Source organism: Pectinophora gossypiella, chromosome 2 (assembly GCF_024362695.1).
Source record: "Pectinophora gossypiella chromosome 2, ilPecGoss1.1, whole genome shotgun sequence".
In the NCBI taxonomy this organism is placed as follows: Eukaryota; Metazoa; Arthropoda; class Insecta; order Lepidoptera; family Gelechiidae; genus Pectinophora; species Pectinophora gossypiella.
This window is the reverse complement of record NC_065405.1, coordinates 9,394,892-9,416,840: the sequence shown is the minus strand read 5'-3', so window position 1 is coordinate 9,416,840 and position 21,949 is coordinate 9,394,892. Positions and strand designations below refer to the sequence as shown.

The window sequence follows — 21,949 nt, the reverse complement described above, 5'->3', positions numbered from 1 at the left end:
GATGCTTATTTCCCTATAATGCAAAAACTACTTAACAGATTTTGATGAAACTTTACAGTATAGCTTATACATCGGAATAATACATACCTATATCATTTATAATGATTCGCGAGTGACCGCTAGTGTTTATATAAAGACTATGGAGGACAACATCAAGTAGATATAAATATCGATTTTTGTTTATGACTTCGGAGTTGCCTCTAAACTTACATAATATTATTTTTATTTGACATTTATAATGTAAAATAAATTATGCTAGAACGATCTGTGATACGTAATTTTCTATTGTTTTAATTTTACTAATTATCTATTAATGTTTTTATATAAAAATAAGTTTAAAAGTTTTAGGTAAAGTGAGTACCTAATGTCAGTTAGCTAATACAACAATGGAGTAGTTAAGCGATAATTAAAAGAAATAAAGTATTTGTAATAATATTTAATGACGTAGTTTCTATATATCTAACCTTACAGAATTATTTCCTAAGTATAACCGTAGAGTATAATAATAAAATTACAATAATGAATAACATTTTTAAAATCAGTCTGGTAGGTACTGAAAGTCTGGGACACACCTTAATTATTACAGTCATTAGGCAAAAAATAACCATTCTTAGATAAGGCTATTACATAAAAGTATTTAAATACTCGTATGAAGTTTTTATAATGTAATCTTATGTTATGCTTAAGGGGAAATAAGTCGCGCTATTGCAGCTGTAACTGCTGTATTACAAAAGTATGTACAAGAAGTAAAATTTCAGTTGTTACAGTGTTGTTTTATGATGTTTGTAAGAGTAAAATATAGAAATTGTTTCATTTAGATTTAGACGCAAGATTGTTGACTAAAATACTATTGCCCTCGTTATTTTTCTAGGAAGGTACCCTCATATCTTAGAAAACCTGGTGAAGTGATGAATAAATGGATACTTACACGACGCTTAACTTAATTATTATTATAATTTTTCTGTAAAAATGCCATTCCATGTACTCTAAAGTGTTTTTCCAAATCACTAGAATTGTCAAATTGGTCCCTACAAATTTTGCATTGATTTTCACGTAGCGGTTCATTTGTAATAGAGTTATCTTGGTATTTTAATAGAGAATTTTCATTGTAACATCCTTTTTGAACGATGTAATCTTCTATGTCGGAAATACCATGTTCTATCAGTAAATGCTTCGAAAACGATGGTTTGACAACGAAGCATTCTCCACATTCCATACATTGGTATGCCATACAAGGATCTCTATGAGAAAGCAAGTGGCTGTCGAATAATTCCTTACTTTCTGAATTGTGTCCACATTTTTTGCACATAAACTCACTGGGAGTGATGAGACTAGTGTTTTCATCCATGGATACTTGTAGAATTTGATTACGTTTTTGTTTGTTTCTAGTTGAGGAAGTTGCTAGGATTTGATTACGTTTTCTTTTATTTTTATTGGTAACTCCTCTATTTTTCGCCTGTTTATTCATGCTGATTTTTTTAAAATACTTCATGCATTTCAGTATATTCATCTTAGGTAAGACACATTTAAGATCTAAACACTGGTGTGTTCTGTGATGTTTTATTTTGAAGTGCTTTTTTATTTCTTCCCAGTCTTGGGAAATTTTATCGTCACACAAAGGACATTTTATTTTATGGTCTCGTTCAATAACTACATCACAGCAGGCTGCAGTCTCAACGGTAGCTGTAGAAGTAGACGCGGTGGTGCATTTGTTTGGACAGTCATTGGGCAACGATTTAATTTGAGAGTATTTGCATTTGTATGTAAAGCTACTGCTACACAGATCGCATTTTTTAATTACACGGTAAATTCCTTTTTCTTTTATGTTTTCTTTTGATAATCTAATAGAATTGAATGCGCGTTCTATATCTTCTGAAAGATTATGACTTCTTGCGTGATGTGTAATCAGATCGTTAACTTCCTTAAATATTTTACCACATGCCCAGCATGGATACATCTGGTCCATAGGATGACCTCCTAAGTGGTTTTCAATTTGACTTTCCAATACTAGTCTACCTGGGCACATCTCGCATTGAAAGAATATTAAAGGATTGCCTCTGATTTCATGACTATTCAAGTGTTTTTCAATTAGTGGTGCCTCGAAACAAGCTACGACACAAAATGGACACTTGTAAACTATCTTCAAGTGATTGGTCTTGAGATGCTTCATATAATCACTGAACTGGATAAGATGACATTCTGCCGCTGGGCATTTTACTCTCATAGCTGCTCTTATCGTTCTAAATCCTTCACAGTCATGATTAAATTGAAATGGCCCATTTTTCTGCGGCAAGAATACTCCACATTGGGGGCAGTAGAACGGAGCTAATAGCAAATGAACGCGAAAGTGAGCTTTCAGAGCACACTGTGAAGGTAATTCATATAAACATATAGGACATGAAAACATTTTAGTTCCTTTCATAAAATGTTCAGCTCTCAATGTGTGACTTTCTAACTCATTCTTGTTGTCTAATATACACAGACACTCGGAGCAATGATGTACAGTATTTTTTTTCTTTTGCTTACTATTAAATATCGGAATCAGGTTGTGTTTAAAAAATGAAAGTGGTAACGGTTCCAATTTTAAGTCACTAACGTTAATCGTGGCAGATTTAAATGAATGAGTTCTTATATGAGCCAGCAAATTGCATCTGTTATAAAATATTTTTACTTCATTACAGTGTCGACAGAAATAAGATATTTTTACGGAATAGCGGTTAACGTGGTATGTGTAGCTCTTTTCTAAAATGAATCTGAAAAAAGAAAGAAAATGGTATTTTAGGGTTGTTTTAATAATAACAATAACACCGACTTCACTGCAACATGTTTTTGAAAAATATTTCAAGAGCATGTCGGGAGTTATTATCGTATCCTTCTTATGGCGGAACGTTTAAAACATTCGTCCAAGAGCTAGAAACAAAGGAATCGTCTTCGCTTCTTCTGAATTTTACTTCTTTATTTTTTCAATTACCTATAATATATTAAAGAGTTATTAAAATTTACTACAGATAAGGTATTTATTAAATAGATCATAGCCATAAATCTATTCGATCAGTGATTATAGCAGTGAACTTAATTTTAAACATTCTAAAGTAACGTCTCCTATCCAGACACTGTTTTTCTGATTTGCGGAACGTTCTTCCTGAACCCAATGGTCACTTGGTATTCGCAAACCTTGATCATTGTTAGTTTAAATATGCAGTTATAATTTAGCATTTTGGTGGATTGTAAAAAAGAAAACATATGGTTAGTTTAATTATATACTCAATGGCCCCGATTCCTGCAGACACCGCCTAATTTTATTTTAGGTTATATCCGGCATTTTCGTATCCGTCGAAAAGGAAAGGGACGGATGATTCACAGCTCTTAATTTTAGGAAGAATGAGTAAATTAATGTGTCGGGTTATTGACTGACGTAAAATTTTTAGACGGTTGGTTTAGATTTGTGCTTAAAATTGACGTGTGTAAATTTTATGCTTGTCGATTACCCGTCCCTTTCCTTTTCGGCGGATAAGAAAAGGACAGATATAACTTAAAATAAAATTAGATGGTATTTACAGGAATTAGCACCATTATTTGCTTTTGCCATTAATAATTATAGTTGTAATTTAAAAAATATTCACTTCCATTAACTGAAATATTTACCAGTTCAACTTCACCTTATCAATAGTCTACCTACGACAAAATATAGTGTACTGCATCGCAATAAAGTCTAATTTAGCGATTGTTTGCTTGTTGTATGCCTACAGAAATAACTTACTTGTCCCCGCAATCCGTACATGAATATACTTTGCGGCCAGCAGTAGGAACCGGAATCACATAATTTGGAATTGCTTTTGTAAACAGCAAATTTTTAATGCTGTATCTTTGGTTATTAGCATCCATGTTGGCTACAATTCCAAAAAGGTTATATTTCTTGGTAATACTGAAACAAAACATTCAATTGTCATTTGTTAGGCGAAAAAGTTTAAATTTTATGTTTTTTCTTTTTCCAACAATCAGAAACGCTTTATTAATATGGCAACAATTGTCTTCCATGGCCACGTTATACTTTCTCTTTAGATTCTTCATGGACTTAGTTAAGACATTTCAAAAACGTTTTTTCCCTTAAAAAGTGGAGCTTTCATTTAATGGCAACACCGAATAATACGTGATATAAATTTGCAGTATTATATTAGAAGTATTTAAAAGTTAATAAAACATTTAAAATGTAACGTTTTGGCTACATTTCTAAAGAAAAAGGTAGAGTAGCTTACCAATGGTTTCGTCTGTAGATCGCAGAAATATCACATTTTAATTCCGTCCTCACAGCGATCGTTCTTTCTTCCTTGATTGTCACAAAAGAAAGAGCGCCCTCTGCAGGAACATATCGAATCTAAAGTACGTAGTGTTGCCTTTAGTAGATTATGTTAATGTTGCCAAAAAACACGAAAAGTATTTTATCGATAAATTCTTTAATATTTTTTTATTATAGCTTATTTATTAAGTTAGCATCCTTTTATACCCGATCATAGCATGATAAAAGATTGACATTCTCTTTCGTATTTATCTGTATAGTGTATATTCAAAAGACATAAATTTCTCGACTCTTTCGCACTAGGCGATGTAGGTAGGTACGTACTATATATCTCTATCCTGCTTTTTCTCGAAGCATGCTACATTAAATTACTGCTGTTCTGATACAAATATCTAGCAGGTTTATAATCAGACTTTAATATTATGAGCAGAGAGAATACAACTTCTATGCTTTCTAAAAATTCTTCACTTCAAATGCAAATACTTAAATGGGGGACTTTCCAGCTACGTTTACCAAAAACAATATAAATACTACAGCTTTCACGCCAAAATTACATATTCTCTCATATATATGCAAAAGAATATATAAAAATAATTGTTGCTTGATGTTTGGGTCAAATTATGTTGCTACCTATATTGCTCTTTCTGTAATTTGAACAGAATCATAACATGTGGAAGATGCACTTGTGCCCGGGTGTAATAAAAAGGGTCATCATTTATACCCAAAAACAGTGATAAAAGAAACATATGTTTGTTATCCGTGAAATTAGAAGGTTAAACGAAGGAAAATCTGTACAGCGCCATCTATAGTTATTATTTTTGAGGAACATAACTCGGAAAGTCCCTCATTAAAGCTTGAATTAGATTTATTTTCAGAGTTAACTACTCTATTTCCTTGTAACCGGAGATAAAACTTAACTTTCTGCACATTATTGTGTTTTAACTTTTAACCTGTAGTAGATTTATGAGAAATAATTAATAAATATTTTATTTGATAATTTTAATTATTTATTACAAATGTAATAATATTATGGCACATTATTCTTATTGTATAATAATATTATATTAGGTACAAAAATATTATTCTTATTTGTTACTTCTAAACAATTTTATGGCACTCCAGGCTTAAAATTAATTTAGTTTGTAAATATAAATTACAAAAAAAAGTAAATGACTACAAATATATACTATAAACTCTCTTTCATAACAACAGATAAATGTACATTTCGTAATAAATATTACAGTACATGATTGTAAACTCTTAGCCATTATGATATATGTAAAATTGTATTGTATTTATATGGCATTAGAATCAATTTTATTATCATCTCCTCTATGAAAAAGATTTAAGAGTTTCTTTTCATAGTTATCACGTTTGAAATAATAATCTATGTCAGATCTTCTATGAATAGTTCCTTCTTTAATTAAGGTGCTGTAAATCCTTTTGTTTTCTAACATGTCTTCATCATCAGGTAACAGTATTAAATAGCTTGCTACTGCTTTAGCAGCGTCATCATACTTGTCCAAACGATAATAAGATATCTGAATGTAGTTGAGTACATCAGCTAGAAATTCTGAGCCAGATTTGTATCCAAATGATTTGACCTTATCTTGACACTGCTGATGGCAATGAAGAAGAGAAGCAATGTTGTTTGAAATAGTTACTACAAATTCAGACGACCATTCTTGATCAGGTTGCCTCTCACATTCTACTCGACATCTGTTTTCCCATGACAAATAATCTGTTATAACTTCTTCCATACTAGCAATGGTTTCACCCCAGTTATTCTTCTTATAAGATTTCAATCCCAGGTTGTGGAGAACCATAAAGTCTTCACTTTCAAGATCTGTAATTTCATTGACATCAACTTCAGGTTGTTCTGAATAATATTTTAAATTTTCCAGCATGGACTCATCATCCGGGTTTGCTTGTAAGTAAGTGTAGGTTGCTGATGCGGCTTTTGGCAAAGCATACATTTGGAAGTAACACATTTGGAGGTACTCATATGGTTTTCTAGCATGCATGTTGAACAAGATAGAGTCAGATACTTCATCCTTAAGACTCACTTCCTCAAATGCAAGATCTTGACAGGTTTTCAAGCAATTTTTCGTCTGAAAGAATTTCTCATATATCTGCAAATCTTCTATATTATCTTTCACTTGAGGTTCGAATTGTTGGGAATTACATTTCAGTCTACAGTTTATCACTACAGCTTTATAAAGTTTATATAGATGCAGTGCTTCTTCAAACCTTTTTATACATTCTGACCATCTTTCTCCTTTATATGCCTCCACGCCTCTCTGGTAACTTCTGTCCAACGAAGAATATTTTATTGCTTCATTACGTACAACTGCATAAGTAATTAAAAACACTGAAACTTTAATTAAAGCTGATGTCTTAAGCATTTTGATTACTATTTATCCAGTGACCAGATTAGAACATGTGTACAGTATAATAATTATGCACTATTTGGACCGTCCCATTTAGTTCATTCTTATATCTTGGATGACATGAAAATAGTGTCGTATCTGAAACAACCGGAGAACCAACCAATGACAACAGTTTCGGCACGATGAACTTTGCTGAACTTTGACATCAAAGTTTGACATAATTGACATTTTGACAGCCGGAAGCTGAAGATTTTTTTTTTTTTTTTTTTTTGGTAATGGCTTCGCAACGCATTTAGCCAAATACAAGGAATTAAAGTTGGGGAAACGTGGATATGGAAAAGAAATACGGTAATAAAATGAAGGGAAACAGGATTGGAATTTGGGATATTCTAGTTAAATATATACATGTTATTTACAATTACATATTTACAAATACATGTTTTTATAAATTAATATCATTTTTAGCAATATATAGGGCAATAGTTTTATATACAATAGAACAATTTAAATAAAGTAAACAAGAAATAGAAGTAGGGAGCGGAACTTGGATATGGAGCAATTGGGTAATAAAACTGGAATGGTCATTTAAGGGACAGGAGAAGAAAATATGATTGACATCTCCATATTCACCGCAGGAACAAAATGGATCGGATATAATATTACATTTATATAGATGTGCTGGAGTGCAGACGTGCCCTAGGCGGAGTCTGCATATGACAGAGGTTGCTCTTTTATCAATACCTAAGCCTGATTTAAAAAACCAAGGTTTATTTGGGATCGATTCTTGGATAACACGGTAGTATTTACCTTTGGCCATGTTGTTAGCCCAAAGCACATTCCAGGCGTCTCTTAAGTATATGTCAGGTAAGTTCTGTAAGTCGTGACTAAAGTTGTTGTAAGGGAAAATATCTCCAGAAAGAACTGCATCCTTAGCTAATCGGTCCACCCTTTCATTACCAGTTATACCAACGTGTGCTGGAATCCATGCCAAAGTGACATTATAACCCTTCACCCTGCATTGTAACAACAAATCTCTGATAGAAAAAATTAAAGGGACCTGTTTGTGAGATTTAAAGGCAAAGCGTTCTATTGCCTGCAGAGAGCTGAGAGAATCAGTAAATATAATAGATTTTTGTAGTTTCATTAAAATTATGTACTCCAATGCCTTGAAGAGGCCAAAACACTCACCTGTGAAGACAGATGTCTCCGGTGGAAGTTTAATTTTCTGTACAATATTGAATTGAGAGTGATAGACTCCCACACCGACGCAACTTCTACCGGAATGCTTAGAGGCATCAGTGTATATACAATGTGTGTCAGACCAATTTTCGTTGACAGCATTTCTAAATTCAAAGTTTTGGTTGGAATCATTTTTAATAAAATCATAAATAATGAAGCTGAAGATAAAAATGGAGCATTTTCTGTCCGAATCGTTGCCATCGACATCATCGTCCTGATATTTAATAATAATTCACACCTGTTTAGTTATAAAAAACCTCATGATATATGACAAAAATAATATTAATAATGTAATGACCCATATATTCTTTACAGATTATTAATAATTATAGTCCTTCGAGTACTACTCGAAGTTATAGTCTGATTCGGACAAATTCCGTTATTCCATTCTATGGAAAATGAATAAAATATTAACATAGCGGGAACATTTAAAAAAATGTTGTATTCAAGTTTTATTATGAATGGAGGCCAAAGAGTCGGTGAACCTGGATTCGGGTACGAAATCAAGAGCGATGGAGGCTGCGATTTATTTTACCCTGCCCTGTGCATTTGGCACTATATCAGTATAACATAATATAAACTACAATTTCAAGTTCAAAATCAAAGAGAATGTATTTACAAATCACTATTCAAAATGACAAGAAATTACAGACATATGACTTACATTTTTAACTACATATTTTTTAATTTACAGTCCTAGATATATTTTATAACTCATTATGACCTACAATAACAACGTACTTATAGGTAATTGGAGTGAAGAAAGACTAAAAAATGAGGTGGGGTTTAACTTTTGATTATATACGTATAAGTTTAAAATATATAACTAAATAAAATAAATACCTACTTACTACTTTTCTCGTGTGGTTGTGAAATCAATGACCGACTCTGAGGACCGATCTCATCAACCTTGGCCGCTATAGGCCTGCGCTCCCGTGACATGGCTCATGTAATGACTACCTACGTGTTTACTTTCTGCGGTAAATTGTAGCTGGTACTGCTTAACGTTCCTACCGAAGCCCGGATCGTCTTACTACTTACTTAGTTTGCATCATTGGTACCTATTTGCTTACTAATGCTTTTAAAATAAAGAAAATAAAGGCTTTGATACCTTTTACCAGGGTTGATGAGGTTGTTACTCCACCTCACAACCCACACGATAGAAGAGAAAGGCTTTGATTAAAAAAGGTTTTTTTTGCCCCCTAGTACGAGTTCAAACTTTTCCTTCGAAAACGCGACAGGCGTGAATTATTGCTACAGAGATCCAGAACGTTATTTAGTAACCTGTTGATGGAGGCAAGTATTAAGTTTTTTATTTGAAAAAAGAAACAAAAGATTCTTGAACCATATTATTATGAACATAATTATTATAATTGGATCTTCTAGTAGGCAAAGTAATTTACCTGTTGACACAGATTAGGAGTATCTACTTCTTAATATGTCTGTTACATTTCAACTGGTAAGTATTTTTGAATAATATTTGGCTATATTCTTGTCTGTCAATGTTGTTCTTGTGTGAACGCTTGACTCTCACTGTGAGGTCGCAGGTTCAAATCCCAACATGGGCCTAAACTAATGACTTTCGAATTCATGTTTGGATCTTAAATGATTATCACGGTGAAGGAAAATATCGCGAGGAAACCCACATTCCCGAGAAATGCACTTCGGAAGTATGTGACTTGATCTAACCTGTATTGCGTTGCTTTACCTTCGCGGGTTAGATTGGCCTTCTAACTCGCGAAGGGAAGACCAACAGGCAGCAGCTTCAGATCTTCAGGTTAGGTAAGCGGACCCTGTGAAAACTTTATAACACTAAGGAGATGGATTTTTGTCTGTCAATGAAAACTTTGTATATTGCAGAGACCTCTGGCAATTAGTGGTAATTTTGTCTTATATGGATATAATGTGCAAGTGGTTGCATCTGACATGCCAGGTACGTTTTTTATTTATTGTTCTAATAATGTATGAAATAGGTTAGTGGTACCTACTACATTTATACCCGGTGTACCTAAATTTGTATTTTAGACCATCAGCAGTCGGTGTCCAAGACAGCACAGACTGGGTATATAGTTCTGGAAGTAACAAAATCTGTGCTTATATCTGTTAATTCTGTTACTTTCATAACTGTACCCATAGGAGTTAAGGTTAAGGTTAAGGGGATTGGTCCAATAAATATTTTTTTTTTATTATTACCACGGTCATTACCTTTTCCCTTCGTAATAGTATGAATGACACTTGGGATCGCGACATCGCGTGTAGAAGTTGTGTCCGTGAAAGTGTTAAATGTATTCAATTCTCCCATATTTATAGCCAAAAAGAAGGTAGAAGGTCATAAACAGCAGTACGGACTTGCGTTGTCAAGCGTAGTAAGTGCGCGGCAAGTGGACTTCCTACAGAATATTAATGATGGATGCCTTATGACCCTCTCGCCTATTACAACACCCTGCTGTCGGAACACCTTCGTCATAGTCAGGTAAAACTTTATTCTAATCTAATCTAGCCTACAAGATCCCACTGCTGGGCAAAGGCCTTCACTTCCTCTTTCCATTTTATGCGGTCCTATGCGTATTCCGGCCAATCCCTCCGGCAAGCGTCTTTATTCACGTTTAGATATTTTACCGCTCGGTCTAAGGTCTTTTAGCTTAGTCCAACTAATGATTATTGTCTTAATCCATCTTACTAGTCGTGTAGCTTAGTGTCCCTTTCATATAAGTACATACATTTTTTTTGACGTGACATATTGTAGATTTGTCGCAACTTTTCCGGACAAATGGTGAGCGCCGAGGGCTCTCACCCGGTACAAAATTTAAGACCTGAGGGTGCCCACCTGGGCGCGAACCTCGGCTCAGGGTGTCGTCTGAGAGGAAAATATTTGAAAGAACTAATCGATCTTAGTGGGTCGATAGCGATAAGCGTTGAATGAGGGAAATCGTCGACATCATCATCATCATTATGAATTACTTAAATTACAAGAAAAAGAATCGTATAAAATTATTGAAATATTTTTCTCGATTGAAATGTGCAAAGGGTAGGTGTTCCTACAATGCGTATTGAGTTAAATAAGTCCTTCTGTATTCTAAAGACTGGACCTCCAGTATTAAATTGATTTTGCCTATCGTTTCCGTGCATATTGAAACGACTACCTGCGCAATAACGCCTGATCTGAATATTGAGGACCTGTCCTTTCAGAGTTCCCTTTTCAAATACCTGAATGTTTATTACATTCAAATACTTCTTGTAGTATGTCGAGAAAAATACAGACACTTTGTATTGAGTGTTTATTCTTATGCCGTGTAAAAATGTATCTATGTGGTGCGAGTTTCTGTATATCAGTGATTTTGCCCCATTTTGAGCGAAGTAGAGAGGCGAAAAGAAATTAAGCTTGCTCAGAAAATTATTTTTCTGCTAGGTACCATGAAGTGGAATAAAGAGTTTTTAAAAAAATCTTGCTTACCCAATAACAATGAGTTCTTTAAAATATTCAAACAACTGTTTTACAGCGCTGACGACGAATCTATACACGGAACGAAAATGAATTACGGTGACGAATTTTTCTTGAAAGCGGAAAACTATGGGGATACTACGGTTACTATTGAAAATTATAATTTTTGGTTACTGTTGAATAAGAAAATGAAAATTGTATGCGAACCACCTTTTTGCCAACCTTCCGTCAGGTGAACGAAAGTAGACAATTTTGGTACCTAAAATGTCTAGAACTAAAGGTTTATCCTGTTAAATATTGATTTTGATTAATTGACTCTACATTACCAAGGAGAGCAGCGTGACGTTGTTCTGGTAAAGTCGACGACATACTTTTGATTGCACACTTTAATGCATAAGTATTAGGGTGTTAGTAATACCGTAACGAAAACTTAATGTGAAGTAGAGTTTTCTGTCCCTGTAGTAGTGTAATAGTATGTACCCTGTAGGTACTTACAGATCTTGATACTTTTGTATTATATACAGGATGTAAGTGACATCGAATCAAATACTGAAGGACTAAATCATGCTTATTATTCTGAGTTACTTTTGCGATGGAAAATTTCACTTTATATTAACTCAGAATATTGTGCTGAATCATCCCTCTCAATATTTGTTACGATGTCACTTACACCCCGTATAAGTGCGGTTGGGTGTTAGTGACACCGTAACGAATACTGAGGGGGATAATTCAGACCATATTCTGAGTTGATTCCATGGAATTTACAAAACTTTAGTGTTTTTTTTTTTTTAATTAATTTCAATTTTGCGACGGAAAATTGCACTTGATATCAACTCAGAATCATGGTCTGTACCTATCATCTCTCAAAGTTTTCGTTACGATTTCACTAACACCCTGTATATGACACAATAGTATATCAACGACGGTCTAATAACATTAAGTATTATAAAACGGGTTTTTGTCAAACTACGTAATAAAGATTATGTCAGAATCATGGTCTAAATCATCCCTCAAAGTTTTCGTTACGATGTCACTAACACTCTGTATAGGTACCTAAATTAAATTTTTTTTTTGTTAATAAAGGCATCGCCGCTGTACGTCCGGTATATTCCGCAATGCACGCCCGCCCCAGCCGACCGCATGCCACTCTCGTTGAGCACCATAAAAGACACCAACTGCCGATGGACTACTTTACCACTGCTAGCTCGCGATCGTCTCGAGGGGCTGGGTAGCCCCGTAAGGGTAAATAATAAATAAATAATAAAAATATTTATTTGACCATAAGAACAACAAATTTAGGACAATAGATTAAAAACTAAAAACATAAGCTTCAAAATATGAACCCTGCTCCTTAAACTAGGTTAGCCTGTATCTTAAGGAGCAGTGGTCGGTGCATGCGAGATAACAGTAAAAAATTACAAAAAACATACTTTATCAAATCGAATCATTTATGTCGGACACACATAATCCATAACGTATTTTGTTAGTAAATAACACTGAGAATCTAACAGACTATTGTTAGTAGAAAATATTACACAAAGAAATATCTTACTTAAATCTAAATCGACCAGTAACATTACTAGTTTGGTTAGGACATTACAGGCTGATCACCTAATTGTCCGAAAGTAAGACAATCCGTGCTTCGGAAGACATGTTAAGCCGTTGGTCCCGGTTACTACTTACTGATGTAAGTAGTACGTAGTCGTTACATGAATCATGTCAGGGGCCTTTGACGGGTAGTAACCTTGACACCAGGGTTGATGAGGTTGGTAATCCACCCCACATGATAGAAGAAGCTATCATGTTTAGAATGGTGTTAGGACTGCCCCGAATCCGGTGAAGGATTGACGTATTCTTTTGTGTTTGTATTTTGATTACTCAGTTCACAATTTATTGTTTTATTGTCCAGTTGACAAAGAGAATGCGCTGTAACGGCGCTTGCACAATGCACTCCAATCATCATACTACCACCCATTTGCTTCTCAACATCGCACATTGGACTTTTTTTTTCTCGCTATTGCTAGTCTTCTAAGTTCTATAAAAAGAATATTATAAAGAATATTATACTATAAGTTAATTATTTGAAGAGGATTTGCTTAAAAACTTATTCCAAAAAGTAAAGCGCACGTAACTCTATAATAAAATTTTCCACAATGTTTTTATATAATCACTGTCTTAACATTACAAAACAAGTAAAATTTAATTTTCAGACCGGTTATCGATTAATCGTGAAGAATTGTGTTGCTGACCAGAATTTGTGTGTCATGAACCAAAATTGGATCCAGACATTCTTTGGAGCTGTAAGTTTAAATGTGACTTGAAAAAGCGGAGCTTATAATATTGTACTGAGCAAACAGAATTAAATAGATTTTTCTGATCTTAACTCGTGATATCGGGAGCGCCCAGGGCTGTATAAAAATAATCGATTAGAAAATAATAGACATTACAAAATAGAAATTGATTAGAATATAGGCTCCCTGTAATTATAATAGGAATCATATTTAGAATAATTAGAATAGGGATAATAAGAATAATGTATTTCAGTAAAAACTTAGTGTAATTACATACGTATAATTGATTTTCATAATGACTAAAGAAGAAAATTAAATGGTATCTAATTACCTATTTGTTACTGATTGTTTGAGTAAAATGTTCGAAGACAAAGAACCCGAGAGAACATGGCTCCTTTGTGACTTCCTTCAATCAGCAAGGAACAATAAGCAGTAGATATTTTATGTTTTAAGGCAGTGGAATTTTGGAAAAGCTTTATTGTTTATTATTACAGGAATGTGGGGTAACCTGCCGCAACTACATGGATATTCATAAAAGATTTACTGCCGAAAACATTTTCACATTGGTTAGCGACGTCGAGACCACACTAATGAAATAATAAGATTCTATTGGTTGTGTTTAGATTTGTAACGATTTTGTCTTATTAGTTTTGTATGATGAAAATTATGTTTATATAGTTTATAATATTGTTTCCTAAATAAAAAGTAATAAGTAACAAACTATAGTTATCGTACTGTGAGAGGTTACTGTCGCATCGTCCGTCACCATATTTTTGATCATATTAGAACTTACTTTTTCAAAAACAATTGAAAAATTTTTCTAGTCCAGCTTTCATAGTAATTTCCCTCGAAAATCGGCTATGTCCGTGGCTCATACAAAAACGACCAAAATTATTCTAAGTCTCGGACCCTTTTTGCGACACTACGTAGAATCAACTTTTGAAAATTTTACAAGTCCAGCTTCCATAGTAATTTCATTCGAAAATTCGGCTAAGTCGATGGTTCATACAAAATTGAAGTGAAATTTTTCTAAGTGTTGGGACCCCTTTTACGACCCCTTTTAACCCGAATATAAGTAGTCGATTTCTGTGATGTGTAAAATTCTAAACCGTTTTTTTCACGTCTCTGGAATGCTTTAGTAACCATGATTAAATGAAGCAAGTCAGATTCGAAATGTAAGTACTTACCTACGTACTTTATTAATTACAGTAGGCATCAATGTTTACTGCAAAGAGAATATAATTCTACTAAATCCCTACGTTTTAGTTTACAGCGTAATGCAGAGTGGTGAAACGTAACATGAAATCAACCAATTTGCCTTTCATTGATGTTCGCTACAACCATTGGTGTATAATCTATGTATATCATTGGTGTATAGTATGTATGTCATTGATGTATAATTACCTCATTGGCTGCAAGTGTGGTTGCATCGCGTCGCGCATCCGAACCGCGCATTTACTACAAAGCTCCCGCGCGCAGTTTGTAAATGTTTGTAGCATAACATAACACGACTAGGTATATCCCACAGTTGAGATACCCAGAGGTACTTACATCCATCGCAAGATGAACTAAGTATTCACACCTCACCGAGCTTTTTGTCAGACGAACGCCCATATGGTAGCTTGCGCGGGAAATGCCAAATCCTCGCGCGCAAGTCGTTCGCACAATTCTTTCTGGAATTTAAAGACAAATTATTTTATTACATATGTTTCACTTCAGAAGGTTGGTTCTTTAGTAACTCAAGGGTTTATCATTAGGGGTCCCATTTTGCGATATTACCTTCTACCACTAAATGGTAGAATAGTAGGTAAGTACTATAAATATTTCATATAAGATAAGCATTGCATATAAGTAGGTACGTCATGAGGAGCTCGGTGTCGGTGGCGCAGCGGTAAACGCGCTCGGTCTGCGATTGTTGAAGTTAAGCAACTTTCGCAAAGGCCGGTCATAGGATGGGTGACCACAAAAAAAAAGTTTTCATCTCGAGCTCCTCCGTGCTTCGGAAGGCACGTTAAGCTGTTGGTCCCGGCTGCATCAGCAGTCGCTAATAACCACCAATCAGCACTGGGCCCGCGTGGTGGTTTATGGCCCGATCTCCCTATCCATCCATAGGGAAGGCCTGTGCCCCAGCAGTGGGGACGTTAATGGGCTGCTGATGATGATGAGGTACGTCACTTAGTATTAAGCCCATCTACTATTTCGTCGTGATTTCATTCCGGGAATAAAAAATAATAATAAGTAAACTTTTTAAATTTTATTTTTTTAACGTCATAAAATAATACGTTATGTCAAATAGGCTTTCAAAATAAAGCGAGGCTTTTTTACGATTTCGGGCGATTGTGTTCGTATAATTTTTCAAAATGTTTAACAGGTGCAATGCGGACGATGATAAAGGCATCGTTTACAGTAATCGTGTGCTCATTGGCAATTGGTATGAGGCGTCCAAACTGGAGGAGGTATGTTGGACCCGTTGGACTTAACGGGTATTTGGAGTAAACAGGTTATCGGTCGCACGCCACGGTTCAGTATAGCGCTTAATAGGACTTTAGAATCTGTTGTCGATTGTAGCAGGCTATGCTCAGAATTAGCACAGTGTGCTTTAGGCTTAAAAGGTTTCATCACGATGATTTCCTTTCCTGTCAAAGTTTTGGAATACTAAGGTTCTGATACGGCTTTTACAGCTCTAAGCGACACTATAGTACCTTTACAAACTATATAAAATTGCTGCTTACATTAAAATAAATAAACTTAGTAATATCTATAATAAGTAGTAATATATATGGTCATAAGGCCCAAAGTCCTTTTAAAATCCAAATCCCATTGTTTAACTATTGTGTCTGTAAATCCGGGCCTTACGAGGTTTAAAATAATAATATCTATAATATCTTGATCATGGACAGATTTGGGAAGAACGCAGGCCAAAAATATAGTGAATGTTTTAAATTAACTTCTATCATTTTACTTCCCATTAGCTAGCATTTTACTTAAAGTAAACTTCGTGTTTAATATTGAATTAAATTAAATTTAATAATTAGCAGGCTACTAAAATTCAAATATATTTAGTCAGAAGATTATAATGGAAATGAAAACTTCCATATAATCTTCTGAAAAACGTAGTTTCTAAGTTTTAACTCAGTTTGGAGATAAAACGTATGTAATATGTGTCTAACTAGCTATTTACATTATAAAATTATATATATATATATATATATATATATATATATATATATATATATATATTATATATATAAGTCGATAGTCTATCTACAATAAGTTGGTAGATAGTTAGAGCTTTTAAGTCATAATAACGAACGCGGTTATTTTGTGTCGTAAAGATAACGCAATCTTCGTTCGATAATAATAATTACTTATAGGTATATTGGATGCAACATGACCTAGCTCACTTCTATGATAAGTATGCTAAACAGCAAGCAGCAGTTTCCAGCCTTAAAAATGTTAACTTTTTACATTGTTTTAAGTTTACGCGGTTATTATCATAATTAAAACACTTAATAACGGGTTCTTACGGCGTTTAAATCAGGGAAATATGAGACTCCCGATATTTCGACACTGTTGCAAGTGCCATGATCACGGGATGACTGTGATCGAAATATTATGTTAACTTTTTGCTACCTTTTAAATATTTCAGCATAAACTAAACCAATTTTTGGACCAAATGAAGAAGGGGGACTTAATGTTGGCTAGATACCGCAAAATGACTGACAACCTGATGCAGTCCTGTGTACTGACTCAGTCAACGGGGAGCATTCGTTTTGGAAATAGGATTTGTTTGTTGGCACCACACGTACCCTGTAAGTAATGGCTGACGTACCGAACTTGCCGAATCAGACACTCGATTGCATTAGTAAGTAGTAATAACTTTTTTACTGATGCTTACCACATTATCCATCTTTTAATAGCATCTGTGGTTTAGTTGTTAAAAGGTTCGGCTCTCAATTTGGAGGTCCAGAGTTCTTTACGATTGGGAAATTACTTACTTAGTGAGACTGTATTTTGTTTGGTTATCACATTGTAGACTGAATTACGTGATTGTCTAAAGATTCCGTGTTTTCCGAAAAAACCTACGTCAACCCATGTCAAGGACCTTTGGCGATGGGCGCTCAATAAAAACCGCGACAGGGTTGATGAGGTTGGTTATTTAAACGAATACTTACCCTAAGTTTAAGCTCGGTGAGGCGTGGGTACTTAATTCATCTTGCGATAGATGTACTTTTTGACTACTCCAATTGGGATAGAGTCGTGAGCTTATGTTATGCTTATCCTACTATTTTGCCATAGCAACGGATCCCCCGACGGAGGGCTTGAACGGTCTGCTCCTCGGAGGTCGCATATCCTCCAACGATATCAACTACTCTCAGGAGTTGGAAGACGGGTGCACTCTGGTCGGGCTACCGTCGAAGACACCGACGGAACGATGCGCCTTTATCATCACCAGCGCCGACTACTGCGATAGAGAGGGGGAGCAGCTTAAGTATAACCAGGAGTTTCTGCTGGCCTTAGCGTCATCCGTTGAGAAAAAGAAAGTAAGTAAATATTTTTAGCAGTAAGTATTAGAAAAAGAAGGTTACATATCGTCGTCTGAAAACCACGGAAGCGCCTTTTTAATAAAACTTCTATTTGATTCAATTAAGTTAATTCCAGGAAAAACTAAGATCACATTTTTGTTTTCTTGGATTTTTCAACAAAAATCACATCAAAATATGTTTTTTCAAAAAGGTGTTTTGTGATTTTCTCTATAAGGCGATGATATTACGATTGAAAGTCTAGTTCTTGTTCAAAACTTAATATTTTGACATTGAATACTTCTGTAAAATTGATTACTTTAATTAATTTTAACTTTAAATAGTTTAACAATATAAATAAAGTTTAGTACTTAAAGCTTTCTATTTGTAAGCCCAAAGTTGGTCTCAACAAGAGATTTTCTCGTAAATATCAAGTTTACCAACTTAGGTAATTTCAGACTACGTTCATCAATAATTATTTGTATTTCTCTTAGCAATTGTAGTAAGATATTTCTCATAGCAACTACAATTCCAACCATGCTACAATTACTTAGCCTCTGATCTCTATTGCGTATGAATTATTTATCAGTGCCCACAGGAGTTGTTACTATGTATTCCCTAAGAGATCCTAAAATAAGTAAATACTTACTAAATTATATTTATCCGTATCGCCCTTGAATGGAAAGCAATATTATTTTTGGTATGTAGCTATTTATTTAATTTCTTAAATATCCCGCTAAATAGCTATTGTTACTTATACATTTTTCTGTTACCTATCTATTAGTTTTTATACTATGAGCAGTTTATTAAAAAGACTAGAATTTCTTTATTTCTGTTCTGGGGGGGTTAAAAAGGGCAAATCGAAGCTATTCGTCTAAGGAAGCAATATTGCTATTTGATAATTGTTAATATTGCGCAGTCACTTTTATATGCGCAAATGTCAAATTACAATATTTACTTTTTAGATGAATTGTTTTTCAATGTGGCCTTTTTAACCTCACTTAGCTTTCTGTCAGTCTTACCTAAAGAAAAGATAAATGCCTAACGTACATGCGTTTTATGTTACTTTAGAGTTTATTCCCTTAACACATGTACAGACAAGTAGTTTTCCTTAAACCAACCCATTTTGTACAATCTGTTACCTTCGAGAAACTGAGAAAATGTTCCGTTCCAGCCGTTGTACATACGGTACGACCCGAACCCTATCCCGGGCCTGACGGGGCCGTTCTCTCTCTACCTGAGCGAGCATGCCGTCTCTAACACCAGATGGCGCGTGCTACCCAAAATGAGACCGGATTTAACCAGATTCGAACAAGAAGGGAAACCGGTTCAGGTAAAGGTTTCTTATCTTATTTTTTAGAAAATGGGAGTGTATTTCTTAAATATTTTGTATATGTTTAAATACTAATTAGAAAGTACAAATATATTTAAAAGTGTCTGAAAATATAAAATAAATGTTTATAGATATGTTGTTTTTAAGTGGCATTTAATATTCTTAAATAAAATATTATATGCATACATACCGCTGGTATTTTGAGTTGTATTTGGTTGCTAGAGACTGGGTTTTATTGGGTTCTGTATTTCACGGAACTAGACTTCCACGCTTTGTTTAATTATTGTTTATTTTAGTGATGAAATTGACATCCAATCCCGCTTTCCCGATACCTTTATAATAACAGGCTTTCATCAGCAATAAACAGCATTAACTTGGTCTTTATTTCCAGGTGAATACCGACATCATTATAAACCATTGTGCTACTAATGCTAATCTAGGAATAAATGTGGGCCGCTGGTCTATGGGTTTTTACGGAAAAGTAAGTACATTTTATTTTCCACCTCCATCAAATCTAAATGGAGCTGTGTTGTAAAGTAAGACAGATAATTTGTCTTGTTCAGTAATAGAATATCATATCTAGGAATATTTTATAAAAGAGAGAGAAATTAGTGACGTCCCAGAAAAAAATAAAATTTTGAAAAGCCTACACATCATTTAATTTAATTCATCATCACCAGCCCATTAACGTCCCCACTGTTGGGGCACTGGCCTTCCCTATGGATGGATAGGGAAATCGGGCCTTAAACCACCACGCGGGCCCGGTGCGGATTGGTGGTTATTAACGACTGCTAATGCACCCGGGACCAACGGCTTAACGTGCCTTCCGAAGCACGGAGGAGCTCGAGATGAAAACTTTTTTTTTGTGGTCACCCATCCTGTGACCGGCCTTTGCGAAAGTTGCTTAACTTCAACAATCGCAGACCGAGCGCGTTTACCGCTGCGCCACCGAGCTCCTCGTATTTTTTATTATTAATTTAATTAATTAATTATTATTGTATTGGATTACATTAATTGGATTATAACATTTACAACATAAAATACTTAGCCAAAAACTAAATTAGTTTAAAAAATATCATATTATCATCAATGTTACAGTGATGAGTATAATAGACTAGTAGTATACTTACTATTTAAACATATTATGTTCGTTTCGATCACGCACTGATAGAGCTCAGAAATTCTTCGATGTTTACTGTCTAAAGTAGTATTTACTACACCTATTACCTATTGTCTGTCACTTTGTTTGTAATACAAGGAACAAAAATAAAATTGCTGTCCAAAATTCTAGATTAAGTATATACATACATACATACATACATAAACTCACGCCCGTAATCCCAAATGGGGTTAAGTATATATATAATAATATATTATTTTTGCAATAAATTACCAGTCAATATTTTGATTTTGTCAGAAAATAAAATTTTGTGCTAGCTAATATGAAGCTTACTTTATGTAAAAAGGTTATAACATTACGATTACCTAAATAATAAAAATCCTAGTATTAAATGTGGTCCTCTACTTACTAAAATCCGGCTCAATAATAACCCTGACTCCAGGGTTGATGAGGTTGGTTACAACACCTCACAACCCACACGATAAGAAGAAGACTTACTAAAAAAACTTGTAATAATACCTACATGGATTTAAAAAGATGTGTCGCTGTTGCAGTTTCTTATCGTTTCTTCTCCTCAGCCAAAACTCCTTGCGAAATGACGTGGATTCAAAAATGTTAAATAAAATCTTCAACAAGTTTATCTATGATAATTAAGTTGGGTGAATGATTCTGATTTATGATTGCTGTAATATTGGCTGTTTCTATTTATTCTATTCTATTTTAGATTTGCGCGCCTTTAATGAAGACCCTATTGGACATTTACGGGCGAGATCTACCGAGTAATATTTGGCAAATCTACGTTCCTTTATCCGATTCTTAGACTATACTTCCGTTGGAAAAGGTTCTGAAAAAGATTTCAAATTACATGGTCTAGGAGAATAACTTGTAATAATTAAATCACTTTATGTCATTTATTTACACGTGTTTGTATTGGCTTTTATTGTTTCGAATTTTTAAATGAAATATTACGAAAACAAATGTTAATGACAAAGTAATTATAAAATTGTTATCGCTGAAATATTGTCTTGTTTATTTATGAATTATAAGATATTTAGATTTTCTATTTAAGTACGGTCACGAGTACTAATATGTATACACATTGAAACCATGTCATTAATTTTTTTGACAAATTAAACCGTAAGTCTCATTAAAAGTCAAATATGATAGTGCGATAGGGTTCTAAAGTGGGTACATGATATTGCTCATGACTGTACCTGATTCGATTATGTCGGTAGATCTATATTTGCAACAAATTTCTTCTACGATTAAAGCACTCCCTAGAAAGCAGAACTAAACGTCCATTAAATAAAAAAT

The 21,949-nt window shown here is 34.2% G+C and overlaps 3 protein-coding genes across 3 annotated transcripts; 1 reads left to right on the top strand and 2 right to left on the bottom strand.

The window, feature by feature from the left end:
- Positions 1-423: 423 nt before the first annotated feature.
- LOC126375471 (zinc finger protein 532-like) lies at positions 424-5,565 on the bottom strand. The gene is made up of 4 exons (XM_050022421.1): positions 5,539-5,565; positions 4,257-4,375; positions 3,761-3,925; positions 424-2,753 (listed from the first exon to the last, which is right to left on the bottom strand). Exons 1-4 carry the CDS (start codon positions 5,563-5,565, stop codon positions 941-943), a joined length of 2,124 nt encoding a protein of 707 aa, XP_049878378.1. The 3' UTR covers positions 424-940.
- Positions 5,282-6,887, bottom strand: LOC126377832 (cartilage-associated protein-like). The gene has a single exon (XM_050025779.1). The coding sequence runs from the start codon at positions 6,700-6,702 to the stop codon at positions 5,593-5,595; it is 1,110 nt and encodes a 369-aa protein (XP_049881736.1). The 5' UTR covers positions 6,703-6,887; the 3' UTR covers positions 5,282-5,592.
- Positions 6,888-8,575: 1,688 nt separating this feature from the next.
- Positions 8,576-21,455, top strand: LOC126375468 (cilia- and flagella-associated protein 161). Its single transcript, XM_050022407.1, has 13 exons — positions 8,576-8,705; positions 9,133-9,222; positions 9,787-9,859; positions 9,963-9,965; positions 10,237-10,399; positions 11,427-11,511; positions 12,452-12,610; positions 13,579-13,668; positions 17,309-17,471; positions 17,959-18,203; positions 19,357-19,515; positions 19,907-19,996; positions 21,360-21,455. Exons 1-13 carry the CDS (start codon positions 8,646-8,648, stop codon positions 21,453-21,455), a joined length of 1,476 nt encoding a protein of 491 aa, XP_049878364.1. The 5' UTR covers positions 8,576-8,645.
- Positions 21,456-21,949: the final 494 nt, after the last annotated feature.

What these genes read in the sequence shown, in the direction of transcription:
- LOC126375471 (XM_050022421.1), bottom strand. Translation starts at nt 5,565, where the DNA reads ATGGCTAAGAGTTTACAATCATGTACT. An exon ending in AGAGTTTACAATCATGTACT is followed by an intron (nt 4,376 to 5,538) that starts GTAATATTTATT and finishes TACGTACTTTAG; the next exon opens with ATTCGATATGTTCCTGCAGA. An exon ending in TGTACGGATTGCGGGGACAA is followed by an intron (nt 2,754 to 3,760) that starts GTAAGTTATTTC and finishes TTCTTTTTTCAG; the next exon opens with ATTCATTTTAGAAAAGAGCT.
- LOC126377832 (XM_050025779.1), bottom strand. Translation starts at nt 6,702, where the DNA reads ATGCTTAAGACATCAGCTTTAATTAAAGTTTCAGTGTTTTTAATTACT.
- LOC126375468 (XM_050022407.1), top strand. Translation starts at nt 8,646, where the DNA reads ATGACCTACAATAACAACGTACTTATAGGTAATTGGAGTGAAGAAAGA. An exon ending in CATCCGTTGAGAAAAAGAAA is followed by an intron (nt 18,204 to 19,356) that starts GTAAGTAAATAT and finishes GTTCCGTTCCAG; the next exon opens with CCGTTGTACATACGGTACGA. An exon ending in CTATGGGTTTTTACGGAAAA is followed by an intron (nt 19,997 to 21,359) that starts GTAAGTACATTT and finishes ATTCTATTTTAG; the next exon opens with ATTTGCGCGCCTTTAATGAA.